At 29.5% G+C, this 17125-nt stretch overlaps 2 protein-coding genes across 6 annotated transcripts; both read left to right on the top strand.

Annotated features, from left to right (window-relative positions):
• Positions 1–3744: 3744 nt before the first annotated feature.
• On the top strand, positions 3745–8320 carry LOC111294351 (uncharacterized). The gene is made up of 4 exons (XM_022887629.2): positions 3745–4038; positions 4350–4604; positions 5207–5425; positions 8024–8320. The coding sequence occupies exons 1-4, from the start codon at positions 3910–3912 to the stop codon at positions 8225–8227; spliced, it is 807 nt and encodes a 268-aa protein (XP_022743364.1). The 5' UTR covers positions 3745–3909; the 3' UTR covers positions 8228–8320.
• A 154-nt stretch (positions 8321–8474) lies between these two features.
• LOC111294747 (RNA-directed DNA polymerase (reverse transcriptase)) lies at positions 8475–14585 on the top strand. 5 transcript variants are annotated; one of them, XM_089743389.1, is made up of 3 exons: positions 8475–12141; positions 13280–13333; positions 13404–14585. In XM_089743389.1, the coding sequence occupies exon 1, from the start codon at positions 9770–9772 to the stop codon at positions 12020–12022; it is 2253 nt and encodes a 750-aa protein (XP_089599515.1). In that variant the 5' UTR covers positions 8475–9769; the 3' UTR covers positions 12023–12141; positions 13280–13333; positions 13404–14585. The 5 variants fall into 5 exon arrangements, with proteins under 5 accessions (XP_089599515.1, XP_089599516.1, XP_089599514.1 ...); XM_089743390.1 differs by lacking the exon at positions 13280–13333 and having other exon boundaries at positions 13404–13517; positions 13690–14585; XM_089743388.1 differs by lacking the exon at positions 13280–13333.
• The last annotated feature ends 2540 nt before the right edge of the window (positions 14586–17125 follow it).

Genomic DNA, 17125 nt, shown 5'->3' on the forward strand with positions numbered 1-17125 from the left:
TTAAAAATATTATTATCAACAAATTTACTGACAAAAAAAAATATTTACTAACGAATTTATAGATGAAAAATTCCATAGTAAAACCGTTACTAATAAATTCGTCGATAATTACTAATAGATTTTTCATCGGTAATTATCGACAGATTTGAGGCATTACAAATAAAATAACATTACTGACATAGTTAGCACCGATGAAATTTTTTCTTTGCTAAAACCGTTGCTACTACTATTATCAACAGATTTTAAGCTTTCATCAATAAAACTTAAATTTTTAATAGTAAAAAAAAGTGTATTTACCTAATAGAAAATACACTTATTCTATTTAATTTAAAAAATTCTCTTATTTTTTCGAGGTTTGGTAAAAATACACTAACTTGAGGAGTTATTTGCTAAGTTAATTTTAAAGAGAAAAATAAATATACCTTTTTCTTAACTATTAATCATTTGTTTTCTATTTAGTTTTTTTTTATTTTTTTATTCTTTATTTTACTAAAAATATTTTTAACTACAACAAAGCTTAATGGTAAAAAAAGTTCTTAAACAAAAATTCAAAAAGTATTTGAGTCCTTAATGTTTCATTGCAATCAATTAATCCCTTAGTTTTCAATTTTGCATCAATTGAGCCTTAATTTGAAAGGAAATTGTTAGTGTCGTTAAATACATGTATACATGGAAATTTTTTACAAGTGGAATTTTTTTACACGTGGCATGCCAAGTGGCAAATGAAAAAATGGGGGGATTTTCCTCCCTTTTTATTATTCGTGTAAAGAATTGTGAATGGTCGAAAAAAAATAACGAATAAAACAAGAAAATTAATAAAATTAATAATTACCAGTAAAACCAAAAAAAGAGTTGATATTTATGCGCATCTTGTACTTTTGTTTTCCTTTCATCTTGGCATTACATTTTCCATATTTAACTAATCAACATCTTTCTCTATTAGAATTTTCATCTTTATTCCAGGATCTAGGGTTAAAAATTTTCAATTGTTGTCGTTGTCGTGCTCATCATCTGTTTTTTGTTGAAGTAATATGCATACACTTATGGAGTGGGAGTATGATGGAGAACTAGTGTTTTGTCACTTCGACGAAAATGCTTAAGGCGGACAACATGGAAAAAAATGAATATTGACAAAAAGTTTTACAGTTGTCCTAATTACAAGGTTGCTGATTTTGGGGTTTTTAGGTGGCACTATAAACAACTAGTAGAAAGGGCCAAATTTTAGATATGTGAGCTGAAAAAGATTAATGATGAGTTAAGAAGAATGGGTTAGGGTTGAAAATTGAAAGTAATGAACAAAACTCGATTGAAAATATGAACTTAGAAATGAAATTAGTGAGAAAGAAGATGAATTTGATAATGAAAAATGCAAATCAATTGAGGTGGAAAAAATATGTTTCTTATTAGAATTTTAATTTCCTGGGTTATTTCTTTCTTAGCTTTTGCAAATTAGGTTAGATTTAAATTAAGCTATGAATTTGTCTTAAAAGAAAAAAGTTTAGGGTATCTTTGAATATGAATTTGTAACACTCTTTTTGAAAATGAAAAATGAAATTCTTTTTTATGAAATACTGATTTATTATGAATTTTTTGTCGATAAGTTATTGCGTATCATGGAATATGAATTACTAATTTGATATCAATAACTTAGGTTGATATGAACTTTCAGTGTTGGTATTGAAAGTGTCTATATGAGGAAAAAAATATCGATATTAACTTGGGTTGATATCAACTTCTTGCACTGGTAATTATTTATTTTATTATTTTCTTTTTTTGTTATTTTTTATTTTTTTTCACCAATCATAGTTCACTACGTGGATAATAAAAGTGGCAAAAAAATTATGCCATTTTCCCATCTGCCACCATGGAATTAAAATGCCACCTAATGTGCCACGTGTACATGTACTTCACAACAATAACAATTTCCTTCCAAATTAGGGTTAAATTGATGCAAAATTGAAGACTAAGAGCTTAATTGATTGCACCGAAATGTTAAAGTTTCAAATATTTTTGAATTTTTATTCAGGGGCTTAAATTTTTGACCCTTAAGCTTTATTCTTAATTATTATTAAACTAATCAAATTAAATTCTAATTAAATTATATTCTAATTCAAGCGCATATTAAATATTTTAAACTTATCTTTAATTCAATTATATATTACATTTATTTAAAATAAAGTAATTACCATTATTTTAAAAAATTAGTGATAAAAAGTTGATTAAAACAAAAAATAAAAAAATAAAAAATATAATTATCGTTCATGAGATTTTTTGAAGATAAAACTTAATTGTATTAATTTGAGAAAACACATTTTATCTCTCTTAAAAAAGTAATAATATAGGATTCCATTAATCAAAGGAACATTTCTTCAAATTTTACTTTAAATATTAAAATTGCACTTTTGTCTTTTTTATCCTATTTTTTAATCAATTTTTATCACTAATTTTTAAAAAAGTTATAATTAATTTATTTTAAAGGAAAATAATATAATACATTTGTCTCAAAGTTAATAAATTGTCTTTGAAACACATTTTATCTCTTGAAAAAGTTATAATGTGGGACCCCATTAATCAAATTAATATTTCTTCAAATTTTACTTTAAATATTTAAAATACCTTTTTTTTTTCTTTTTTGTCCTGTTTTTATTTTTAATCAATTTTTATCACTATTTTTTAAATAGATACATTTGTCTCAAAGTTAAAATACTATATTTGAAACACATCTTATCTTTCTTGAAAAAGTAATAATATAGGATTTGATTAATCAAATTAATATTTCTTCAAATCTTACTTTAAATATTAAAAATACATTTTTTTCTTTTTTTTTTGTCCTAATTTTATTTTTAAATCAATTTTCATCAGTTATTTTTTAATAGTTATAATTGATTTATTTAAAATAAAAATAACGTAATACATTTGTCTCAAAGATAGTATACTTTATTTGAATTGCAATATAAATTAATTAGAATTTACTTTGATATTAATTAAAGGTGATTCTAAAATTAATTAAATTTTTATTATTTTTAGTTAAGATTTTTTTGGATAAAATAAAGAATGAAAAGAAAAAAAAATTATCTTTTTATTTAAAAATATCTTAATAAATAACATCTAAAAAAGTTAATATATTTTTCATCAAAGAGTAACAAGACAATTTTCAAATCATAGAATTAAGTACACGTTTATTAAATTTTAAGAATAAACATATTTTATTTGAGTTTATTTATGATGTAGTAATAATGTATAAACTCTATATATTGTCATTGAACCACAAATTATCACATAATTAATAAATAAATTTGAAAGTTGGCAAATCCTTAAAAATAAATTAAATTAACTTTTATTATTTATTAATTAAGATTTTTTTTAATTTTTAAAATTTGCTAATAAATGATATGATAACATATAATTCAATGCAAGTATATAAAATTTGTATATTATTAATATATTAAATATAAATTAATTTTACTTATAGATGACTTGTTGGTAGAAATCAAAATTTTAATTTAAGTAAATAAGATTTAAATTTTAGTAATCTTAACAATAAAAAAAAATTTCATCCTCCACATTTTTTAAAATCTAAAATTTATATCAATTTAAGATGGAATCCAGCAGTAACATATACCATCCTGTTTGTTATCCTGTGGTCGTCTTAGTGCCAGCCAAAAAATAAGACAGACCAAATTGGACTTGGGTTCCCTTTATCAGCACTATAAGTACACAAAATCGCGCGATCGCTTGCGATTATCACAATTTATTGCCAGTTCGCAACTATCGTCGATAGCGCCCAACTTTCGAGTTTTGACTTGGACTTTCTCTCTCGTTTTGGTCGGCTCTCTATTTGTGTCGCGCGTCTTCAATTATCTACTTAAATGGCTTACCATAGACGCTTCTTTGTTGCTAAAACAAACGATGGAGGACCTAAAACAAACCATGGAGGAGAACCTAAAACAAACCATGGAGGAGTTTTCACAGGCAATTCAACCATCCTTGAACGACTGTTTACAGGCATTTTCAACCTGCCCTGAAGACGATCAAGTTGTAAGCTTTGGTTATCAGATCAAACGTTGATTTATATCTGTTTTCTTTCTTTTTTAGTTTTAACCCACAGACTACATGGTCGTTGACTTGGGTTAAAACAGATTAAATTTAATTTTAATCTTTTCAGACAACCCAGATTCTTATGATGATTTCCAAGATAATTACAAGATTTCCCAGAGCTTGTGGCTGTGTGTGATTTGTCTTGTTCTTTTTTTTTTTTTCTTTTCAGAATAGAATACAGAAATTGAAGATATGTTTCAATTTGATTAGGTAGATGATAAAGGTTGAGTTGAAATTTTTTGCCTTTTCAGTGTTGGAGATCAATTTCACAGTCGCTACAACATTGGGATGAAGGTTCGATCCCCATCTGGGCACAAAGCAATAGTCAACCTGGAATAAACAATAGGGTAGTACCAAACCAGACTAATGTAAGCACAGCCCAAGCATCTCGACCTACAAACATTTCCAACTCTCCTCTTTTGCAAAGAAGCCTTTCAACTTTATCTGGATCAGAACGAGCTCTGAGGAAAAGGAAAATTGATCAGGCATATCGTCAAAGAACTAAGGTGAGGTTACCGTGTCTCTCTCATGTCATTTCTCTTCATTCTTTCTCTTGCAAGAATTTGAGATCATTGGAATATGCCTTAGGGAAATGGGGTTGAATTTCATGCAATTTTCATTCAGAATTTGTTTTTGATACTGAAAATATAATATCAGACAGTTGAAATTTGAACTTATTACTGTCTAAATTTTTATTCAACTTGTATTAAATTTAAAATTGATTTTTCTAATTAAAAAATGCAAATAGGTAGGTCTATAGAATCTCTGCAAATTCAAAGTGTTGTATTAAAAGTAAAAGGTAATTATTAATTGAATTAAATAAAACCATATATAATCTAGTTGATTTCGTTCAGTTTTGGCTTTTTCATTTAAAATTTGAATCTTTCAGGAATTTTCTCTCATTTTACTCCAACCTTTATTGCTTTGTTTCCAGAGATAAGCATTAGAGTTGAGAGATGTGAGTGAGAGATTAAAAAGGAAGTTCTAAAAGCTAAATCTCAATGTACATAACGATTATGTTCCTCTTTTTTTATGAGGTTGGAGAGTAGGGAAGGCTAGTTTGAGTCATGAATGAAATGTCTTTGTGCTTCTTTTCCTTTCCACACAGAAAGCTAAAGAGGATATGCAATCGAATTTGGGGATGCTTACTGAAGAAAATGAATCTTTAAATAAAGAGAATGAATCCTTGAAAAAGGATAATGCTTCGATGAAAGATACTTTGAGGGATCAAGAAAAAGAGATTGGTCGGTTGAAGAGTGATCTTTTTCAACTGAAGCACGAGCATGAGAAGCAAAATGTTCTTGTGCAAACACTTTCAGAGCTTTTAGTAAGTCTCTACTTGTCTCTAATCTTTGTATATATGTCAATCTATTTTTTCATTTTACTTGAGGAAAATAATGGTTATACTCCCTATTGGTTATAAAAGTGAGAAAAGATATTGGCTTTTGAAGTACTCATCTTTAGGTACTAGCTATGTTGCTCCCACTTTTCATTTTTATTGAAGTACCTGTATCTGAGAGATATCAAGCGGAAATGGAGATAAAGGTCGGACCTTCCAATCATATGGAAAAACTTATAAAGAATTGAATGTAACCGTGTTGGAGAAATATTCATATTTGACACACACCATTAAGTGCAAGAAACATAGGGTACTAGTGATTATTAGAATAACATTTTAACTTTAAATTTGAGTATATCTGTTTATGGATAATTATTATATTAGAAGTAATTAATCACATAGTTTAATTTGTTATGTTATGTCCTATATTAGTTAAGCTGGTATAAGTAATCAAGTTTTTAGACATTATTCAATATTAGAGAAAGAAAATGGAAATATAGAAAGTTGAAGAATGAAGTCTTAAGCAAAACATTTTTAACACTAAAACACCGATTAGCTTGATGAATCATGGTAATAATAATCAGCATAACCTTATTTATAGCCATAGAAGATCTTTACCATTCAACCTACAAAGCAAATTTGAGAAGACAAGAAATTGGGTTATGGCCAGACTCTTCCTCCCTTTGCCATTGGAAATGGTGGCAACAAATGCACGAGACTTCTTTTAGACTATATTTACAATCTTAGGTATTTGAAGGGAAGAAGAGACCTAGCAGACGTTGCAACCAAGGAGCTTGTTATTGTTGTTCAGGTCTTACATATCTGAACACCATACAATATAATTAATCTATTCAAAATTTATTTAAAATTGTTCCAATTAACTAAAATTTTGTAAATTTAATCTATTTAACAAGCTCTATCTTTCTAACAGCTTTGATTTATAGTTGTCATTTTTATTTAATAATTTTTAACAAGAAGCTTCACAAATTTCACTAAAATCTTCAACCAAGTCTAAAATTCTTGAGAGGTGTTAGGTTCATTTTTTTATTAAAATATTTTTTTAGGTTTTGAACATTCATTCTAGAAATTGTCTATCTGCCTTAAAGAAAGAATTAGTCGATTTATGATTGTTAATGTATTTTTTTATAAATTCAGTGGTATTGAATAAATTGTTAATGTGATACTACTAAATTTATACAATGACATTAACAACAATGAGTCTACTAACGGTCTGTTTGGAAGCGTATAGCTGCACGACCAAGACATCAATTACCACCATGCTATAGGGACATCATGTTTGACTGTGCCTGCAATGCGATATAGGGTCATGTAGTAGGACTTTGCTTCCTACTACAAATGTCAACTCTCACAACAGCTGCCCACAAAATTTTGATGTTTACGTTCAGTTTTTATTTTATTTTTCTTTTTTACCTCAAATCTACAATACAGGGTATAATGTCCTTGACACTTATCCTTTTGATAGGTTAGTCATTCTCTTTTTTTCTTTTTTTTTTCTTTTTTTGTTCTTACAACTTTGTATGTTGGTTCTCCCTTTTTTCTGGTTTCTGTAATTTTCCATTTTGGGTTCAATCTCTACTTTATTATTTTCAAATTTTATTCGGTTAATATAATAAATAAATATATAATTATATGATAGATAAATAATAAATAACAAAATTTGAAATTAATACATTAATAAATATAAATTATACTTATAGAATTATTTAGATTAGTGTTGAAGTAAATAAAATTCCCCTTTTTGGCTTTTAATAACTTGTTTTATTTTTTTTTTCCAAATGATTTCTTTACATAATGAGATAAATATACATAAATAATTAAGTAAATAACTATTAAATTATTAAGTTCCAGTATGTATAAATATATTTATTATTAACTAACTTGCGATTAGTGCGATGGATGGATTAGTTTTATTTATTTAAATATATATGTAGACATATAAATAAATATTATTTAATTTACATGTCTAATGTATATATAAAATACATATAATAGTTAAGTTACAACTTATCTTGAGTTAATTTATTAAAAGTGAAATAATTATGAAGGAAAGTAAATGTTAATTAAGAAGATCAATTATTAAAAATAAAAATATAGTAGTAGTAATAGTAATAATTAAATACTCTCTTTCATTTTTAATGTCTAATTTTTATTTAATTTAGAGATAACACAAATTTGTTAAATAAAAATTTCAAGAAATTTCATTTGTCCAAAAAGAATTAAAAAAAACATTATGGTTCATGATTTACTAATTCTGTTGCACTTAGTTCAATTTTCAATGTTGTTTTTTCCCTCAACGGTTCTGCATTTTATTTTATTTACTTTGTATAAACTCATGTAGGTGTTGTGTACAAAAATCATATCATTATGAACTGCAAACATTCATATGAGTTTATTATTGGTTTCATATGGGCTTTATTAATAGAGTTTTGTTTAAATGATTTTAAGCTTTGTTACTGAAAGCTAATTCTAAAAGCTAATTCCTAAAGCATAATATTTGTTAGTCTCGTACATGTTAGAGCTTAAATATGATGGTAAAAATTCTTAACTCAGTAGTTTTCATTGTAGGCTGATCCAGCGCGGCTCGAAAATGAGAGGCTAAAAGATGAAAATGCTTCATTGAGGAAGAATGCCTATCTTAATAACTTAACACTGCTTGCAGAGGAGAATGCAAAATTAAGAACTGAAAATAAGGTACTCAAGGTGCAGAATGATGCTTTATGTGGGAAGATTATTAGTGATAATGAGAAGAAGTGTGAACAAGAACAATAAGCTAAAATACTATTTGAAGATACACCCAGAGTAACCATATAATGTGTATGTGTTCATTCTTAATTGACAATGTGTGCTATATTTATTTTGCTAGCTCAGCTTCTATTGCTTGGTCCATTCTTTCTACACTTTGTCTTAGTGCTCTACATGGCTTCCTTTGACGTTTTCTATTAGCCGTTCACCTTCTTGGTTTTGTTAAGTTTTTGATCTCTCCTCCTTTCTAGACCTTTTCTTTAGATCTTCAGTCACTATTCTTCCTTGATCTCTTTTATCTTCATGTTTACGCACTTGATCTTCAACCCTATCTTCCTTTTCACCCGCTCCCCCTTCTCACTTGCCTGCAATGGTGATGGGGGAAAAAGAAAAAGAAATCAGTTTTTTAGTATTCTTTTCAATGGGTGTGTCCCTGGTGGGTCTGATCTTGGCATCGTAGTGGTGACTGGTGAGGCTCCATCCTGTTATCCATGGAGGTGGTCATCTAGGAGTTAGTTTGCTGCTGCTGCTGCCTTGTTCCTATTGGAAACGTGCTTGATCTTAATTCCTCCTCCAATTATGGTCTTTGAATTTGATTTTGTGTTTAATAAACCACCTATGACTGTTGTATGTATTCTTATCTTGTACATCAGTGATGAAATTTCCAAACTTTTGTGGACATAAAGTTATGATATTGTCTTTATTGCATAAAGATTAGGTCCTCTTTTTCATATAAAGGGCCTTTCCATGATATGTAGATATCGGCTGGCCATTATCAACATATAAGAATTTCTTTATTAAAAAAACAACAAAAAAAAAAAAAAATGCAGCGCTTGCCTTCTTCCTTGTGCTTGCCTTATTCTCAAGTAGGAATCATCTCAATCAATTAACATGCTCTGAAACTGAAATGTAATCGGAAGAGTAGAGTGCTCTCTAGGCATTTTGGGTTTTCTTGGAGAAAAGAGTTTTAAAAATTTTGTAAATCTTTCTTTTTCAATACAGTAGATCAAATTTTACGAGTATGATACAGGTTAGTTCACATACTTGCATAGTTCCGATTCAACCAGATTATAGGGGTCTCAATTTCTACCCAAAATCGAAATGATATGATCCAAGCCCCTTGAAAATTTTTTTCCCAAAAAAATAAAATCATTATAATTTTTATTTTTTCTCAGGATATTTTTCATTTAATTTTTATTTTTTTTTTGTGTTAAAATTTAATACATGGACGACTTAATATATTTTAATATTATATAAGGTTTTGCAGGGTTCGGATCCTAAATGTTGAAACAAAAATCAGACTCATTTCTTTAACGAATCATATTTTTATCTAAATTTAATTAAGTTATTCAAATCATTCTTGATGTTTGAATAGTTCTACCGCAAAACGCAGTTTAAAATTCTAAAGTCGGGCTGCATCTACATGGCATTGCGGTGTCGCCGTTAGAAAGGAAGCATATCAAAATTTTATATGGCTGTAGATTTCTTTTTTCTTTGCCATTCCGAAAGTTTTAGGCTTGTGCGACTGCTGTCTGCCTTTCCCTCTCTGTTTTCAATTTTCTCTTTTCAATGCTCAAGACCCTCAAAAAAATCACCGGCCTTAATCATCCTTTTTCAATTCCCTTCAAACCATTCTCAACCCATACTTTGACAGAATCCCACCTCAAATCCTTAGTTCTCAACCGATATTCTGATGGAACTTTCTCTAATCTCCTCCAGCACGTCGTCGCTTTGCCCTCTGTTCTTCTCACCGCCTGCCAAAACCTCTCAAGCTCCCCCCATTCATCGTCGTCAACAACCCTTCTTGCCTCTGTTTCCAACCACTTCTCCATTCACCACATGGGTCATGAAATTTCCCAAAACAAATTCGATATTTCCTCTTGCTGTGTCGAATTGGTCCCACCAAGCCCTTCAGGTGAGCCCTTGATTTTACCAAATTTGAAGCTAAAAGTTTTGATTGAAGCTATTAGGATGGTACTAGAAATTGTTTATGATGAAAAGTTTGTGACATTTTCTTATGGCGGACGTGTTGGAATGGGCAGACATACAGCCATCAGGTACTTAAAGAACAATGGAACAAACCCAAGTTGGTGGTTTAATGTTTCGTTTTGTCCTAACAAGTTTGACGAGTTTAATGTTGATAAGTTGTGTTTGTTTATTGGGGAGAAAATTAAGGATGCTATGTTGATTGATGTGATAAAGAAGTTGTTTGAATGTCAAGTGGTTAGAGTTGAATTGGGTGGGTGTTATTTGGGGAGAGGGTTTCCTCAAGAAAGCGGGTTGTGTTCGATTTTGATTAATATTTATTTCAATGCGTTTGATAGAGCAGTTCAAGAAATGAGACTTCAAATGAATAAGGAAAATCGTAAATTTGAGTTGACTGAGCTAGATTTGAGTAACTCCAATATTTTCTATAAGCCAGTGAAACTGTATGCAGTTAGGTACTTGGATGAGATATTGATAATTACATCGGGGTCAAAGATGCTAACAAGGGAGTTGAAGAACCGGGTTTTGGATTTTTTGGAAGGGAATTTGGGGTTGAAGGTGGATAGAGTTAAAACAGCCATCCATAGTGCTGTATCAGAGAAGATTACTTTTTTGGGGATGGAATTGCAGGCTGTTCCTCCTTCTGTTTTGCATCCCCCTATGTCCGAAAAGGCAATTAGAGCAAGGAAGAAGTATCTTAGACAGAAGGAAGTTAGATCTTTAGAATTGAGGAATGCTCGGGAGAGGAATAGGAAAGAGTTGGGTTTGAAAATATTGAGGCATGTCTTTAAGAAGTTGAAGCAGAGTAACAATGGCTTTAATTTTGAATTTCAAATTGAGAATGAAGTAAGGGAAATTTTTAGCACTTGGGCAGATGAAGTAGTCCAAGAGTTCTTGGGGTCCTTGGAAGAACGATGGAACTGGCATCGGCTGCTCTCTAGAGGTGATTTTTTATCTTTAAGACATGTCAGAGATCAGTTACCACAAGATCTTGTTGATGCTTATGACAAATTCCAAGAACAAGTTGACAAGCATTTGACACCTATCAAAGCTAGAATGGCATTGGAAGAAGAAGAAAGGAGGGTAAGAGATGAAGAAGAGCAGAAATATTCTGAGCGCACGGTAGATGATCTGACCAAGCTGTGTATGAAAGTTTCTGCACCTATAGAACTTGTTAGGAAGGCTGTTAGAATGGCTGGTTTTACAAATAATATGGGTCGTCCCAGGCCAATCAGCTTACTATTTGCATTGGAAGATGCTGACATTGTTAAGTGGTATGCTGGTGTTGGGAGAAGATGGCTTGATTTTTTCTGCTGTTGTCACAACTTCAAAATGGTGAAAACAGTTGTTTCTTATCACCTGAGGTTCTCTTGTATTTTGACATTGGCACACAAGCATGAATCCACCAAACTTGAAGCAATTAAACATTACACTAAAGATTTGAAAGTTTCAGATATGAATGGAAACGAAGAAGTTTACTTCCCAACAGAGAGGGATGTCAAGATGATGGGTGATAAAAATCTTTCAGACCCGAAACCAGTGGATGGGGCTATATCTTTGGCTTTAATTAGATTGGCATCTGATGAGCCATCGCATTCTTGTATTGCTCATTTCTGTGACAGCATTGATACAATCATGTATAGAGTTAGGTTACTGCAAAATCATCTAAATATTAATCCCCTGGATGAAGCACATTGGGTTAAGGGTATGGGTGTTATTCATGAATCTTTGAATCAGAAATGCCTTCCACTTTGTGGTGATCACATAAATGATTTATACATGGGTAAAATCACCCTTCGGGACATTGACTGTACTTCATTTGTTGAAGTGGACTGAGTCATTTATCTCTTGGTTTTGGTTGTGATCAACTTTAATTCTGAAATCTGCAGATGATCTGCAACAAGAGGGCTGAAATGGATTTGAACCAACAAAAAGAAAATATTGGAGTAACCCAAGTAAGTTACGCTTATATTGTTTTCAATTTTGTTGATAGAAGCTAAGCCTTCTCCATTTGTATATTTAGTTCCTTGAAATTTGACTGAGTTATTGATACCATGAATGTTATTGTGATTTCTGGTGATTGATTCTCAGTGTAAAATTGTTTGTGGGAAACATCCTGGTGGATCCATATTTATATATATGTATATGTGTGTGTGTGTGTGTGTCTATATATAAAAACACACACACACCCACACCCACACCCACACCCACACCCACACCCACACACACACACACACACACACATATATATATATATATATATATATTTATCACATCCTTAATATTTATGTACTATTGATTCTCCCCCAAGATTAAAAGACTTTAACTTTAAACTTGCAGCCTCAGATCAATGGCAATGGAAGGTAAGATAGATATGGCCAACTGACATGTCAGTTATTAATTCTGGATCACTGTGACCATTAATGCTTACATAAGCTCTTCAGGAAACTTTCCAAGTGTTGTAATTCCCTCTGATGCTTAAGGTCTATAAAAGCTCTAGTATTCTAAAAAGATATTCTCTTGGTCTCCATGCCTCTGTGTTATGAGTTTATACTATATCCCCGTAAACCTTCTTCATGTGCACACATCATGTACATTCTAAGCCTTAAACACACCAACCCCTGACCCTACACAATGCATCAGCATAGCATAACTAGCTTATTGGTCCCCTAAGTGTTTCCCTTGTAGGGCACTGATAGTTTTTGATTTGCTATTGAATCCATATTTTGGATTGAAGTTTGCACCTTCTTAAATCTGCTGCTATGAACTTTTCTTGAATTTACTTTACATTGTCCTGGCTTCCTCAAACCCCGGTCCTTGCTTATTCATTTGAAATGTGCTAGTTAGATTACATGACGACCTCCAGTTTGCTAAAATGCTTGGATTGCTTGGAGCACTTAATGAGTTTAATCTAGAAATGGGTTTTATATAAAATTGGACGTAGACTTGTTCTATCCAAACTGTTGTCAATGAGGTGAATACTAGCCTGCAAGGTTGTCAGTAATGCAGTCTACTTGGCATATAGATTTAACAGCTAAGCTACATGACAGAAGTAGCTATTTCTAGCCATTAAACCCGCCAGCCCTTCTGCAGGTGGAATTTGATATTACTTCATTCTACAACTTTCAATAGGACTTCACCTCCTAGGTTAGCTTGCACCTTTGACATATATAGGTTCAAATACAATGTGGTGTGTAACATAGCCTTTCTGAAACAGGAAAACAAAGCAAATAAAAGAAGAGCAAAATGACACATATCCATAGTCTTTGATTCAAGAAGCCTTGCAAATTTCATCCCAGGTGTTGTAGCTTGAAATGGAAGCATTTGACTGGTATATGTTGGTGGGAATCTCTGAAAAAATGTTTTTAAGTTCAACTCGTTTTAGCCTTTGCGCAACAAGTGGAACTCTCGAAATCTTATATCTTTTGTTTTAGGAAAATTACCAAGGTTTGAAAACTTTAATATCTTGCTTACAATATGGATTTATCTCTCTTCACTTGCAGTTGTTTTAGACAAAGTTGCCGTTGCTAATCAAAGTACATCTTTCGTGATAAAAAAATGGCATATATGTGTATCCTTTGAGGTACAAGCAGAATGTCCCTTTGTCATGGCAGCTCTCGTTATAGAAATATTTCAAGTTTGAATCTTTGTAGAAAAAAAGAACTAGACACACTCAGCCTTGCACATGAAATCATGTACTATTTTCTTTGATGCGATCATCAGAAGTCATAAGAGACCAATAAAATGGTCGATGCTAGGGATTTCACATATAAAGCTAAGTGAATCACACATATCTACTGTTGTGTAAGGATGATAAAACTGGGTCTGGATGCATGAGAAGAGCCAGCTGTTATGGTTCCTTGATGGTACACATTTTCAGCATGGTAAAGCTGAGTACATTCAGAAGGTATACAGTTGATTTGATTTCTTAAATGCTCTACATATTTTCATGTTAAAGTCTTACATCCCTGCAATGCCCATGGGATCAGTGTTTGGTTGTACTTTCATAATCCAAGCATTGAAATGGGTTTCTTCCTACCAAATTGTGGAAGGATCAATTGCCCAAGAAGGGTTTACATGGTTTCTTTGCTGGCCTTTTGGATACTGAATTCCTGCTTTAACGATCTGCTGATGAGGGAAAATGATTTTTTCATTTTTAGTCACGTGAGAGTTATAGGGTATTGAATCTTGCCTTTACAACAAGTGGGCTTTGGGAATGCAAGATTTGGTGAATGAGAAAAAGAGTAGGTTTTCAGACACTGAGAATCAAAGAATGTCTTCTGCAAATTTATTTATTTATACAGAACTTACTCTCCTTCAAAACATGTGTTCATATATATTTTTTTTATCTACTCTACAATGTTAATATAAACGCGGACTTTTTTTCCCTTTTAAGTTTTAATCCCCACAATTCTCATTTCCTTTAGTTTTAGTCTTCTACATGGCTACAATTAGAGGGGGCAAACCGGATAGTGGGTTCCGGTTAGGGTTTGAGTTGGGTTATTTTAGGTCAAATTATTATAAGGAAAAATTAAATCATTTTTGTTCCAATCAAATTGGATTCAAGTTAAGGAAAATTTCAACCTTGATGTATTTTGATTTGGGTTAATTTAAATTTGGATCATTTCGGGTTTGGGTAATGTCACTTTCGAAATTTTCAAATTTGATCATCGAATTATTGGAATTTAACATTTTGATTATTTATATTTAATTTATTAACTTTTAAAATTAAATAAATATAATTAAATTTATATAAAAAATAAAAATATCAATTAAATTATTTAAAAGCAAATTGTTAACAATATGGATTATATTACATTAAATATAAAGCTAATTTTATCAATGATAAAAATTTATTAATGAGTTTTTATTGATTGATATTTATTATTTATTTATAATATTTCATGCATTAACTATTAATTTATTATTATTGATTCATATTAATATTTCATATTATTCGTCTACCTTACTTATTAATAATAAATTAAAATGAACTAGTAATTAGATAATTTTAACAAGACTGCAATAAAATTATCACTAAATAGTCAATAATGTTAAAGAATAGTACAAAATACTATTGGTATTGATTGCTTAATTGGTGTAATGGTTTAATCTTAAAACTTTAGTTTTTTAAAAACATCAAAATTACTTAGACATATTGATCATTCGAATAGTTAATAGAACAAGAAGAATTTTATATATACTTCATTTGTTACTTTATACCGTTCGTTAACAAAAATTAAAAAAAAAAACCTTTATACCATAAGCTTTCTCCTGGGTATTTTTGGGTCATATCAGATTGAAAACAAGAAGAGTAAGGAGCACTGGCCTATAAAACTGGCATTGCCTCTTGCATCGCAATTGCATCCTGTGCTTTGGAACCTATAGTTGTGCTAGCTAAAAGGTTGGTTAAGCGTGGCAACAGGTCAGCAACCTATTTGACGTACAGCACTGTTTCACAACTTTTCAGACTCAAAGACAAGGCTCTTCCCAGATGGTGGGGATTGACGTCGGTTGTTGCTCAGCTGGAGGATGGATGCTGATCTAAGTCCAATCGTACCCCGAATTGAGTCGGGCCAAATTATGGGCCTAGTTTGTCGGCCCACTTCTTGAACACCTTTTAAGTGAAATTAATATTTTGGTTAAAGTCATAAAAGATATTAAATTATATTAAAAATTATTTAATGTCAAATTTAAATTTAAAAATTTTTTAATATAATATGTGAATTGTAAGTTTATAAATTAACATGATGCTTATTTTTAATATGATTAATTTCAAATAATGACATATAATAAATAAATAATTTTTTAATTATTACATTAATTAATAAATTAATAAATTAATAATTAAAATATCATATTAAAAAATTTTAAAATTCATTATCAAATTAAACATTTCACATGCCATTTAGACTAGAAATGGTGAAAATGTAAATATGTCGATGATAATCTTATATATTATTATATTATAATATACATAGACATCTAATAAGATTTGTCAAATGTATGAGTATGTAAATAATTTATTTATTTATTTATTTATTTTAGTTACATTAAGAGGACAAATAAGAAGTCTTTGTATAAGTAAGAGGGAGGGGAAAGACCTAACTTAAAATCAGATCTTTGATGTTCTTTTAAACAACATGTAAATTAATTTTTTAAAGAGTATAATTTTTTTAATTATAAATTAAATAATTTAAAATATATTCAAATATCAAATTTATTAAAATTATAAGTACAAATTTTGTTTTAAAATTAAAAATTAAAAATATGAATTTTATCCAAATAATTTTCATTTTTACTAGATAATCTTATTTTATAAATGATTTAATTTCACATGTTTTAAAATTATAAAAATTAAATTATCCGAGTCTTTCAAAAACTCATTATATTCTTTTTGTTTTAATTTGCATCAAATAAAAATTATCTTTTAAAAAATTGACGTAAAATATTAAAAATTCAAATAAATTTTTCATATTAAAATTTTAAATAATAGAATATATATTCATCTTAACTCTAACTAATAATTTTATATTTAAAAAAATAGGTAAGAAATTTGATTTGATTTTTATCATTTATTATATCTTTTTAATTTTTTTAAATATCAATTTGGAAATTATTTATTCGATCCTAAATGTTATCTAAAAGTTATTCTACAAATTAAAGACTATAAATATAATGTATTATATAAAATTTTTTTTATTTTTCTATTTGTAATTTTTTGAAATTTTATTACTACTGTAATTTATTTTTTCGATTTACATCTTTATTTTTTTAAGGCATATTATGTTACTATTTGTAAGTTTGTACTTATTAAAATTAATATTTTTTTAATTTATTTTTCTTTTTTCATATATCTTCTAATATTTTTCATCTTTCATATAATAATTTGAATAAAATTACAAAAGCGAAAGTATGCTATTATACTTATATTTTTAT

The sequence above is a fragment of the Durio zibethinus genome, chromosome 14 (genome assembly GCF_047325235.1).
Source record: "Durio zibethinus cultivar Kanyao isolate XHJ-2024 chromosome 14, ASM4732523v1, whole genome shotgun sequence".
In the NCBI taxonomy this organism is placed as follows: Eukaryota; Viridiplantae; Streptophyta; class Magnoliopsida; order Malvales; family Malvaceae; genus Durio; species Durio zibethinus.